Below are 12,955 nucleotides of genomic sequence, written 5' to 3'. Positions count from 1 at the left end.
TCTTAAGCGATCAGTATTATGACTGGTCTGATGTGGCGTCTCCTGCGTTGGCCTCTTCATCACAGAGTAGCACTTGCTCACTATGTCCTCAGCTATTTTCTGAATGTATTCCCATCTCTGTATTCCGCTGCAGTTTCTACCCTCTGCAGTCCCCTCTATGGGGACATTCTCTGGTGTCTTAACAGTTTTCTATTCCTGTCCCTTCTTCTTGGCAGTGTTTTCCGTATGTTACTTTCTTCGCCGATTCTGCGGAGCACCTCCTCATCTCGTATCTTGTCTATATGATTTTCGACATTTTTTATCACATAACAATTCAAGTGTTTCGATTCTGTTCCAGTTTTTCTACTGTTCATGATTAATTCTCGTAGAACGCTGTGTTCCAAACGTGCCTGCCCGGCTCTGTTTTACATGTCCTCCTTGCTTTGTCCGTGATGTGTTATTTTACTTTCAAAGTAGGACAGTTCCTTAACTTCGCGTACCACGTGATCCCCAATTATGATGCTAGGTTTCTCCCTGTTCTCATTTCTGCTACTTCTTATTAGTTCCACCATTCTTCGGTTTACCCGCAGTCCATATTCTGTATGCAATAGACCGACAATTCCATTGAACAGTTGTCGTAGTTCTTCCTCATTTTTACCGAGGATAGTAATGTCAACAGTGAATCTTATCGTTGATATCCTATCAATCTGAGTTTTAATCCTACTCTTGAACCTTGCTTTTTTACCCGTCATTGCTTCTTAGATGTATAGATTGAGCAGTAGGGGCAAAAGACTGCATCCCTGTCTTACACTCTTTTTAATCCTAGGTCTTCACTCATGGTCTTCCAATCGTACTGTTCCCTCTTAGATACTGTACATATGTACAACGTGGCCTAAAATTCCGTTAACATTTAAAAACGCACTAATGCACAGAATAATGTTGGTAGAGAGGTAAAAATTGACACACATGCCTGAAATGACACAGGGTTTTATCGAAATCGAAAACGAGTGAAACTTTCGCCAACAGATGGCACTGGGGAGCAGCACGTCAGTGACGTCGCATGAGAATCGTGTATAAAATGAGCTGTTGAGAAAGAAGGAGTCAGATTATCCCTAGGTTGGCTGATAAACGCCTGCTGAAAGCTACAACGTTTATGCAGTACGGCGCTCAGCTCCTTATTACTACACGTGTGGTAGATCTCCTGCACACATCGTTTGGTGAGGATTGCCTGCTGAGTCATCACGTCCATCATGGTTGGTCTTCCAAGTTCCAAAGCATCATCTGTGTGATTATTGGTTGTGGGGTTGCCTGAAGTCGTAAGACTACCGCAATCATCCTAACTCATTATGGCTGTTAAAAGACAACGTCCGTCGGCAGTTTTCACCATACCTACTGATATGTTGTACGGCGTCGTTCACTACACGTGTTGTTGGTGAATAAAGGCCGACATATTGGGTAGTTGTTATGAAGAACATCGTATTTGCTAAAAATCTCTTGTTAAGCTAAATATTGCTTTTGTATCACATGAAGAGCCTTCTATTGGACATTTTGTGCACTTTTTTAAATAAAACCGCACGTCGTTTCGAGTATGTGTGTTAATTTTTTTATATTATATGAAGCACTGAAGTTTCAACTTCACCCGTCTTTCCCTGTAGCTTATCTCCATTTTCCTCGCAGTTTCGAACGTCATGTACCAGATCACACTGTCGAACTCTTTTTCTAGATCGACAAATCCTATGAGAGTACATCGTTTTTCTTCAGTCTTGCTTCCATTATCAACCGCAACGTCAGTACTGCCTCTCTGGTGCCTTTACCTTTCCTGTAGCCAAACTGATCGACATTTAACAGATCCTCAGTTTTCTTTCCTACTTTGTTTTTTATATTATTCTTGTCAGCAGCTTGGACCCATGAGATGTTAAGCTCACTGTGCAGTAGTTTTCACACCCATCTGTCCTTGCCATCTTCGGAATTATGTGGATGACATTTCTACGAAGGTCTAATGGTACTTCGCCAGTTTCATAGATTCTAGACACCAACTTGAATAGTTGTTTGCATGCCATTTCTCCCAAACGCTTTAGAAATTCCAATGGAATGCTATCTACCCTTCCTGATTTATTTGAACTCACGTCTTCCAGAACTATTGCGAATTCTGTCTCTAATACTGGATCTCTTACGTCTTACTTATTGACTCGGGTTTCTTCAGTGTAATTCCCATTACCCACTTAGTGTTATCACCATTACCGCTTTTACATGCTGAGTGTCCTTAGGAAGATCAATTCTTTTTAGATTTCTTCCCATTTTCCTTCATCTCTTTCGCCTTGGCTGCCCTTCGATTTCTGTTTATATCATTCTTAACTGGATTACTGCACTTTAGTCTTTCCCTGTACCTCCTCCTTTCGTCGATCAGTTCAAGTATTTCTTAAGTTATCCAAGGTTTTCTTGAGCCTACCTTCCTTGTACCTATGTCTGACTGTTCAACACCTGTGATTGGCCTCTTTAGAGCAGTCCACATCTCTTCAACTAAACAGCTTCCTTCGATGTTCTTATCGCAATACCGTCCTTAGCGTCTCATCCTTCCTCAATACGTCAGCATCACACTTCCTTTTATACTGATTTTTCTGTACCATACTCTTAAACTTCAGCCTACTACTCAATATTACTAATTTGTGATCTGAGTCTATATCTGCTCCTGCGTAAGCCTTACAATCCAACATATGATTTCAAGATTTCTGCCTGACTGTGATATAATCTAACTGAAAGCGTCCTTTATCTGTCTGTGTTTTTAAGCATACCACCTCCTCTTGTGATTCTTAAGAGACTATCCGCAGTTACTAGCCGAAATTTGTTGCAGAACTCAACTAGTGTTCCTCATCTCTCATTCTTAGTACCAATCCGGTATTTTTCCGTAACTCTTCCTTTGACTCCTTTCCCCTACAACCGAACTGCAATCCTAAATTACTATTAGATTTTCATCTCCCTTTACAGGATGTATTACCCGTTCAATATCGTCATATACTATCTCTACCTTTTGATCTTCTGCTTGCGTCGTCGGCATATATACCTGAACTGTTGTTGTCAGTGTTGGTTTCCTTGTCGACTCTGATGAGAAAGCCTTGTAACTGAACTCATCATAACGAAATCCTACTCCTGTTACGCCGTTTACTGAAACGACAATTTTCTGATACTTTCCTACACTCATCTGACCAGAAAACTTCGTCTTCTTTCCACTTCACGTCACTGACCCTCACAATATCTAGGTTGAGACTTAGCATTCCCCTTTTCAGATTTTCTAACTTCCATATCGCGTCCGAACTCATGTCATTCCACACCACGACTCAGAGAGCGTTAGTTATTTAATGTTTTTCTCTTGGCCACCTCGACATTGGAAGTCCCCTCCCGGAGATCCGAATGTTAGACTAGCCTGGAATCCTTTGCCAATGGAGAGATCATCGTGACACTTTGTCAGTAACAACCACATGTCCTGTGGATAACATCTGTTTTTAACGCAGTGGTTTCCATTGTTTTCTGTATCCTCATGTTGTTGATCAATACAGATTTTTCCACCTTCTGGGAGCTGTTTCCCATCCCAAGGGCAACAGAATTCCCTGAACATTTTCTCCATTCCTCCGCCCTCTTCGACAAGGCCTTCGGCAGAGCGAGGGCGACTTCTTGTGTCAGAATTCTTTGGCCGCCATTACTTTCATTCAAAATTTAAGCAGTGGCTATGTTATAACCTGGAACTCATAATGTATTGATTACTAGTGGAAGACGCTACACCCAGACCACAGGTCCTCATTTTGCAGGTATAGGATGGGACCAATAAATGTGGGTCCAAGAACAGAGTTCCAGAGTACAAAGAAACACAGTAGAGGAAAGGAAATGCAGCTCTAACCTGACTACAGCAGATGCTGAAAGTGATCACCATTCATCTCTTTGCGCTTCTGGGCCCTGGTCAGTAAGTTCCTTCAGAAACGAAGGAACGCAACGAAGCTGCACTGCTGGACTTACTACAGTTTCATCCGAAGTGTTCTGCATCAATTCCTGAAGACTATGAGAGCCGTTGCGATACACATTAGACTTCAGGGCTTCCCACACAAGGTAATCGTACACTGACAGATCAGATGACCTGGGTGGCCAGCTAGGGCCGCGACCAGACTGCACATCGAATGCATGATCGACGTGATATATGCTGGTCTCTTGCGACAAGCGTCGGGTTGATTTGGTAGGACTCTGAAGCATTTTCTGATAAACTGCAGCCATATTTCCTGGTATGCAGCCACGTTTCGGACTGTTTTCTGACTTGTTTAAAAGAGATCCTGTATGATACCATTTTTGGACTAAGCGTTGCATGGCACTCTTTGATGGCAATTTGGCATCATTAAACTTCTCAGCAAACAACTGACCACACCGTTCACCATTCTCTCATTATAAAAATTAAAACATTAAAAAATTCTGGTCACCGACTCGTACTGTAAAGGGCAGTAAAATTCATCTAAAGTTTTGCGCGTTAATAACCCTTTTTCCAGAACTTAATAGTTCAATTGGGTATCGCATCTGCTATAGTTGTACCACATGGACATGATTTAATCCATTTTTAATGGAAAAACTTGGTATTGAACTAACGTTTCCATGTTATTGACCTCTGCTTTTATGTGTTGACAATTGACTTCGACTTCCTAATTACAGCATACAGTTGTTTTCTTTGTTTTCAGAGAACACGCGTGGTTGGTTTCATAGAAACTATTATATTTGATATACAAGCCAACCAACCAGACTGGCTGATGGAGTTTACTACCGGAATATTCTGGACGATAATGAACATAATATGGCGATAATGAAGTTGCCGACATAGCCTCGGAAGGAAGAACTTTTTGAGGTGGACGAGGAGAGTGCGATGACGCAAGGAGCCTTTGTACACACAGAGGTATCAGGGGTGCTTTTTACTTTCTGAGTGAATTATTTGTATTGACTTTACAATAAAGTTTTTAAAAATAATGATGCCTTTTATTTACTGATACAGCTCCTCAAACAATTGTTTCACTACTACTAAGATCCGTGTAGCGTCGACCAATAAGACAAGTAATGAAGAGGTGTCTTCGTAAACGGAAGTCGAATGCAAGTAGAAAACAGAAAGTGCTCTTCCGAGAGTCTTTGGTCATAACGCACTTACGAAATATCATTTAATAATTCAGCGCTGTCAATGTTTGAATTTACTATCGAATTTCGTATGTGTTTTATCCCTAGTCAGTTCCTAAAGTAGCAAAGAAAGAGATATGTGGAAACCATCGTACATTCAGCTTGGCAGCACACGCATTTAAGTGGCTGACAATAATATAAAAATGTGAATATATATTTTTCCTTGGTTTTACAATGAATTCGCATTTTCCGGCAACGTAAGAATGCACACCAAATTCGAATTTCATTCTATATTTTTGCCTGTCTGTCCACAAATATTCTTTAGTATCCAGAATGAGATTTTCACTCTGCAGCGGAGTGTGCGCTGAAATGAAACTTCCTGGCAGATTAAAACTGTGTGCCCGACCGAGACTCGAACTCGGGACCTTTGCCTTTCGCGGGCAAGTGCTCTACCATCACCGAGCTACCGAAGCACGTCTCTCGCCCGGTACTCACAGCTTTACTTCTGCCAGTTCCTCGTCTCCTCCCTTCCAAACTTTACAGAAGCTCTCCTGCGAACCTTGCAGAACTAGCACTCCTGAAAGAAAGGATATTGCGGAGACATGGCTTAGCCACGGCCTGGGTTTGGAAAGGAGGAGACGAGGTACTGACAGAAGTAAAGTTGTGAGTAGCGGGCGAGAGTCGTGCTTCGGTAGCTCAGATGGTGAGCACTTGCCCGCGAAAGGCAAAGGTCCCGAGTTCGAGTCTCGGTCGGGCACACAGTTTTAATCTGCCAGGAAGTTTCATTCTTTAGTATTTCTTCTTGTACCTAATGTCTGAGCTTCGCGGAATTCGTTTGACTGGTAGTGCTGCTCCTTTCTTCATTTTGGGACACCCATTCCGTTATTCGTCAAGGCAACTTCTCCTCTGACATCGTTTTGTTCAGCGAGGTGACACAAGTCGTGGGATAGCGGTACGCACATGTGACATGACGGTAGTATCGCGCGCACGAGGTATAAAATCGCAGTGCATTGGAGAAGCTGTCGTTTGTAGTCAAGTGAGTCGTGTGAAAATTTTTCCGACGCTTTCCCTACATACAAACGCCACAGGAGGACAGGAAAAAGAGGGATGTAAAAGCAGAAACACAGTTTTCTGCTTTGGATCACGTTCAAAATTTGTCGAACGGTTTTGAAAGGTCCCTAGTGGCTCCGCCATGTATACCAAATCAAAAGCTGCCATCAGGCAACACTTCAAATGAATGAGATAATTTTCAAATGGGTCGCTGATCTGCAATGGACTTAGAAAACGTTTGAATCTTCCGGGGCAGACAACAGTTGCAAAATTTTTCAGGAACGTCATTCTTTTATACATCGCACAGAAAACTGTCATTTTAGAGGGCGGTATCTGCCCAAAGCAAACGCTCCTACGGAAGGGCTAATTTCATTGACCCCTTCCTGGTGCCCTTTCGTGTCGATTCGGAGCGGTGATGTGTTCGAAATATTTCCCTCGGCCACGCATGAGACACGTGCGTTATTTCAATGCTAGGCGTTGCGGTTCTGACCTTCATCGCAAAGGAAATGTAAGAGGGGTGTGGCGATCTTCCCATCATGAGTTTCTCAGAAGCAGATAACTTAGGGGTTGCGAAGCAACTCAAATCGCTTGATACGGGCAAGTCTTCAGTTCCAGATTGTATACCGATTAGGTTCCTTTCAGATTACGCTGATATAACAGCTCCCTACTTAGCAATCATATACAACCGATCGCTCACCGATAGATCTGTACCTACAGATTGGAAAATTGCGCAGGTCGCACCAGTGTTTAAGAAGGATAGTAAGAGTAATCCATCGAACTACAAACCTATATCACTGACGTCGGTTTGCAGTAAGGTTTTGGGGCCTATACCGTATTCATACATTAAGAATCACCACGAAGGAAACGATCTATTGATACGTAATCAGCATGGTTTCAGAAAACATCGTTCTTGTGCTAGCTCTTTATTCGCATGAAGAAATGGCCGCTATCGACAGGGAATCTCAAGTTGATTCCGTAATTTTAGATTTCCGGAAAGCTTTTGACACCGTTCCTCACAAGCGACTTCTAATCAAGCTGCGGAGGTATGGGGTATCGTCTCAGTTGTGCGACTGGATTCGTGATTTCCTGTCAGGAAGGTCGCAGTTCGTAGTAATAGACGACAAATCATCGAGTAAAATTGAAGTGATATCAGGTGTTCCCCAGGGAAGCGTCCTGGGACCTCTGCTGTTCCTGATCTATATAAATGACCTGGGTGACAATCTGAGCAGTTCTCTTAGGTTGTTTGTAGATGATGCTGTAATTTACCGTCTAGTAAGGTCATCCGAAGACCAGTATCAGTTGCAAAGCTATTTAGAAAAGATTGCTGTATGGTGTGGCAGGTGGCAGTTGACGCTGAATAACGAAAAGTGTGAGGAGATCCACATCAGTTCCAAAAGAAATCCGTTGGAATTCGATTACTCTGTAGTACAATTCTCAAGGCTGTCAATTCTACTAAGTACCTGGGTGTTAAAATTACGAACAACTTCAGTTGGAAAGACCACATAGATAATATTGTGGGGAAAGCGAGCCAAAAGTTGCGTTTCATTGGCAGGACACTTAGAAGATGCAACAAGTTTGCTAAAGAGACAGCTTACACTACACTCGTTCGTCCTCTGTTAGAATATTCTTGCGCGGTGTGGGATCCTTACCAGGTGGGATTGACGGAGGACATCGAAAGTGTGTAAAAAAGTGCAGCTCGTTTTGTATTATCACGTAATAGAGGAGAGAGTGTGGCAGATATGATACGCGAGTTGGGATGGAAGTCATTAAAGCAGAGATCTTTTTACTAAATTTCAGTCACCAACTTTCTCTTCCGAATGCGAAAATATTTTGTTGAGCCCAACCTACATAAGTAGGAATGATCATCAAAATAAGATAAAAGAAATCACAGCTCGAACAGAAAGGTTTAGGTGTTCGTTTTTCTCGCGCGCTGTTCGGGAGTGGAATGGTAGAGAGATAGTATGATTGTGGTTCGATGAACCCTCTGCCAAGCACTTACATGTGAATTGCGGAGTAATCATGTAGCTGTAGATGTAGATGTGACACGCACACAGAGTCGTTGGGCAGAACTGTGTTGAAATTTAGTGCCAATGTGACACCATTATCCCACCTCACATTTCACAAGAAATTCTGAACTCTGGCCCATTATTTGTATGTATCGACACCTCGCCGTCTGAAACGTCACCGAACACGAGTGTGACGTTGGAGGGTGCCACGCATTCCACCATTACAGTGGAACAATTACAGAGGAACCGTTACAGAGTAAATTTCAGTCTTCTTTGACCCAAAGAGATAGTTGTTGTTGTTGTTGTTGTTGTTGTTACCTTCGGTCCAAAGGCTGGTTTGTTGCATCTCTCCATGCTACTCTATCCGGTGTTACCTTCTTCATCTCCGGGTACTTATTGCAACTTACATTTTTTTTCAATCTGCTTATTGTGTTCATCTCTTAATCTCCCTTTAGGATTTCTACCCTCCTATACTCAACTGATCATCCTTTGATGTCTCAGAATGTGTTCTGTTAACCGATCCCTTGTTTTGGTCAAGCTGTGCCACAATTTTTTGCCTCTCCAATTCAATTGTGTACTTCCTGGTTACTTACGCTATCTACCACTCTAGTCTTCAGCATTCTTCTGTAGCACCTTATTACGAAAGCTTCTATTCTTTTTTATCTAAACTGTTTATCGTCCACGTTTCACATCCATACATAGCTACACTTCATATAAATATTTTCAGGAAATACTTCCTAACACATAAATCTATATTCGATGTTAACAAATTTCTCTTCTTCAGATATGTCTTTCTTGCGATTGCCAGTCTATATTTTATATCCTCTCTATCTCGGCCACCATCAGTTATTTTGCTTCCCAAATAGCACACTCATCTACAACTTTAAGTGTCTCTTTCCTGTTCTGCGTTCCTTGGCATCAACTGATTCAATTCGACTACATTCCATTGTCCTTGCGGCTGGTCCCGGTGGAGGTTCGAGTCCTCCCTCGGCCATGGTTGTGTGTGTTTGTCCTTAGGATAATTTAGGTTAAGTAGTGTGTAAGCTTAGGGCCTGATGACCTTAGCAGTTAAGGCCCATAAGATTTCACACACCTTTGAACATTTTGAACGTTGCCCTCATTTTGCTCTTGTTGAGGATCATTTTATATCCTCCTTCCAAAACGCTGTCCGCTCCGTTCAACTGCTCTTCCAAGACTTTTGCTGTCCCTAACAGAATTACAATGTCATAGGCAAAACTCAGAGTTCTGATTTCTTCACCCTAAACTTCAATCGCGACTCTAAATTATGCTTCGGTTTGCTTTACCGCTTGTTCAAAGTAGAGATTGCATAACATCTGGGATAGGCTACAACCTTCTCTCACGCCCTTCTCAACCACTGCTGCCCTTTCATGCCCCGCGACTCTTATAACTGCAATCTGGTTTCTGTACAGATTATTAATGACGTTTTGCTCCTTGTATTTTACCTCTATTATCTTCAGAATTTAAAAGAGAGTATTTCATACAAAACTGTCAAAAGCTTTCTCTAGGTCTACAAATGCTACAAATATAGGTTTGCCGTTCCTGAACCAGTTTTCTAAGATTACTCGTAGGGTCAGTATTTCCTTGCGTGTTCCTACATTTCTCCGGAATCCAAATTGATCTTCCCCAACAAAAAAGGAAACGAAGTAAACAGGTAAAGATTAGCAGAATAATAATAAGACATTTCTCAATGAACAGATAGTATCGCACGAAAACTGAAGACAAGAAAGTGTACATCAAACGCTTGTAACATGTATCATATAAACTACATACTTCTGTGCAACAATCGAAAAATTAGCATTCAGAGGAAAATATAAAGTAATATCTAAAACTGTTGTACAAAACAAACACCTTGTACAAGATCACTAGACAAACATTTAAGATTTTGTAAGAGACAGCGGCATCACCAGAAAAGTAAGCAGTTTTGAAATCATAGCCGCTGTACTAACTCTGTATGGCCCTGAATTTTGAATCATGAGTATAGTTCATGCGAGCAAAATTCAGGAAGTAGGTGCTAGATTTCTAAGGAATGTAAAGCGACTGCTTAACTTGTTCACATCTCCAACTACAACGAGCAGGAACAAATATTTGAGAAACCAGTACCACACCAGCAGATGTTTCACTATGGTTGGCAGGCGAGTTAATATCGAAGGAAATAAGTGATAACACGCCGATAGGAAAAAAAATTGTAGTCAGCCTACATGAGCGATGCAGCTGTTAATGAAATTAGAATATCTGGAAGTATACAGGGTGGTCCATTGATCGTGACCGGGCCAAATATCTCCCGAAAAAAGAATCAAACGAAAAAACTATAAAGAACGAAACTTGTCTAGGTTGAAAAGGGAAACCAGATGGCGCTATGTTTGGCCCGTTAGATGACGCTGCCATAGGTAAAACGGATGTCAATTGCGTTTTTTTAAAAAATAGGAACCCCCCATTTTTATAACATATTCGTGTAGCACGTAAAGAAATATGAACGTTTTAGTTAGACCACTTTTTCCGCTTTGTGATAGATGGAGCTGTAATAGTCACAAACATATGGCTCACAATTTTAGACCAACAGTTGGTAACAGGCAGGTTTTTAAATTAAAATAGAGAACGTAGGTACATTTGAACATTTTATTTCGGTTGTTCCAGAGTGATAGATGTACCTTTGTGAATTTATCATTTCTGAGAACTCATGCTGTTACACCTCACCCCATGAACCATGGACCTTGCCGTTGGTGGGGAGGCTTGCGTGCCTCAGCGAAACAGATAGCCGTACCGTAGGACAACCACAACGGAGGGGTATCTGTTGAGAGGCCAGACAAACGTGTGGTTCCTGAAGAGAGGCAGCAGCCTTTTCAGTAGTTGGAAGGGCAACTGTCTGGATGATTGACTGATCTGGCCTTGTAACAATAACCAAAACGGCCTTGCTGTGCTGGTACTGCGAACAGCTGAAAGCAAGGGGAAACTACGGCTGTGATTTTTCCCGAAGGCATGCAGCTTTACAGTATGATTAAATGATGATGGCGTCCTCTAGGGTAAAATATATCGGCTGTAAAATAGTCCCCCATTCAGATATCCGGGCGGGGATTACTCAAGAGGATGTCGTTATCAGGAGAAAGAAAACTGGCGTTCTACGGATCGGAGCGTGGAATATCAGATCACTTAATCGGGCAGGTAGGTTAGAAAACTTAACAAGGGAAATGGATAGGTCAAAGTTAGATATAGTCTGAATTAGTGAAGTTCGGTGGCAGGAGGAACAAGACTTCTGGTCAGGTGACTACAGGATTATAAACACAAAATCAAATAGGGGTAATGCAGGAGTAGGTTTAACAATGAATAGGAATATAGGAATGCGGGTAGGCTACTACAAACAGCATAGTGAACGCATTATTGTTGCCAAGATAGATACGAAGCCTACACCTACTAAAGTAGTACAAGTTTATATGCCAACTAGCTCTGCAGATGACGAAGAAATTGAAGAAATGTATGATGAAATAAAAGAAATTATTAAGATATTGAAGGGTGACGAAAAGTTAATAGTCATGGGTAACTGGAATTCGGTAGTAGGAAAAGGGAGAGAAGGAAACATAGTAGGTGAATATGGATTGGGGCTAAGAAATGAAAGAGGAAGCCGCACACAGCACAACTTAATGATAGCTAACACTTGGTTTCAGAATCATGAAAGAAGGTTGTATGCATGGAAGAACCCTGGAGATACTAAAAGGTATCAGATAGATAATATAATGGTAAGACAGAGATTTAGGAACCAGGTTTGAAATTGTAAGACATATCCAGGGGCAGATGTGGACACTGACCACAATCTACTGGTTATGACCTGTAGATTAAAACTGAAGAAACTGCAAAAAGGTGGAAACTTAAGGAGATGGGACCTGGATAAACTGACTAAACCAGAGGTTGTACGGAGTTTCAGGGAGAGCATAAGGGAACAATTAACAGGAATGGGGAAAAGAAATACAGTAGAAGAAGAATGGGTAGCTTTGAGGGATGAAGTAGTGAAGGCAGCAGAGGATCAAGTAGGTAAAAAGACGAGGGCTAGTAGAAATCCTTGGGTAACAGAAGAAATATTGAATTTAATTGATGAAAGGAGAAAATATAAAAATGCAGTAAATGAAGCAGGCAAAAAGGAATACAAACGCCTGAAAAATGAGATCGACAGGAAGTGCAAAATGGCTAAGCAGGGATGGCTAGAGGACAAATGTAAGGATGTAGAGGCTTATCTCACTAGGGGTAAGATAGATACTGCCTACAGGAAAATTAAAGAGACCTTTGGAGATAAGAGAACCACTTGTATGAACATCAAGAGCGCAGATGGAAACCCAGTTCTAAGCAAAGAAGGGAAAGCAGAAAGGTGGAAGGAGTATATAGAGGGTCTGTACAAGGGCGATGTACTTGAGTACAATATTATGGAAATGGAAGAGGATGTAGATGAAGATGAAATGGGAGGTACGATACTGCGTGAAGAGTTTGACTGAGCACTGAAAGATCTGAGTCGAAACAAGGCTCCCCGAGTAGACAACATTCCATTGGAACTACTCACAGCCTTGGGAGAGCCAGTCCTGACAGAACTCTACCATCTGATGAGCAAGATGTATGAAACAGGCGAAATACCCTCAGACTTCAAGAAGAATATAATAATTGCAATCCCAAAGAAAACAGGTGTTGACAGATGTGAAAATTACCGAACAATCAGTTTAATAAGCCACAGCTGCAAAATACTAACACGAATTATTTACAGACAAATGGAAAACTAGTAGAAG

At 41.7% G+C, this 12,955-nt stretch overlaps 1 protein-coding gene across 4 annotated transcripts in view; it reads left to right on the top strand.

The window, feature by feature from the left end:
• Positions 1-4,974, top strand: part of LOC126341510 (estradiol 17-beta-dehydrogenase 2-like) — a 172,401-nt gene extending 167,427 nt beyond the window's left edge. For all 4 annotated transcript variants that reach the window (XM_050001779.1, XM_050001778.1, XM_050001781.1 and 1 more), the window contains one exon: positions 4,692-4,974. In XM_050001779.1, the coding sequence (XP_049857736.1) occupies positions 4,692-4,814 (123 nt within the window). In that variant the 3' untranslated portion in view covers positions 4,815-4,974. The remainder of the gene's footprint in view (positions 1-4,691) is intronic.
• The last annotated feature ends 7,981 nt before the right edge of the window (positions 4,975-12,955 follow it).

This window comes from Schistocerca gregaria, chromosome 1 (assembly GCF_023897955.1).
Source record: "Schistocerca gregaria isolate iqSchGreg1 chromosome 1, iqSchGreg1.2, whole genome shotgun sequence".
Lineage (NCBI taxonomy): Eukaryota > Metazoa > Arthropoda > Insecta > Orthoptera > Acrididae > Schistocerca > Schistocerca gregaria.
This window is presented reverse-complemented; position numbering and strand designations above follow the sequence as displayed.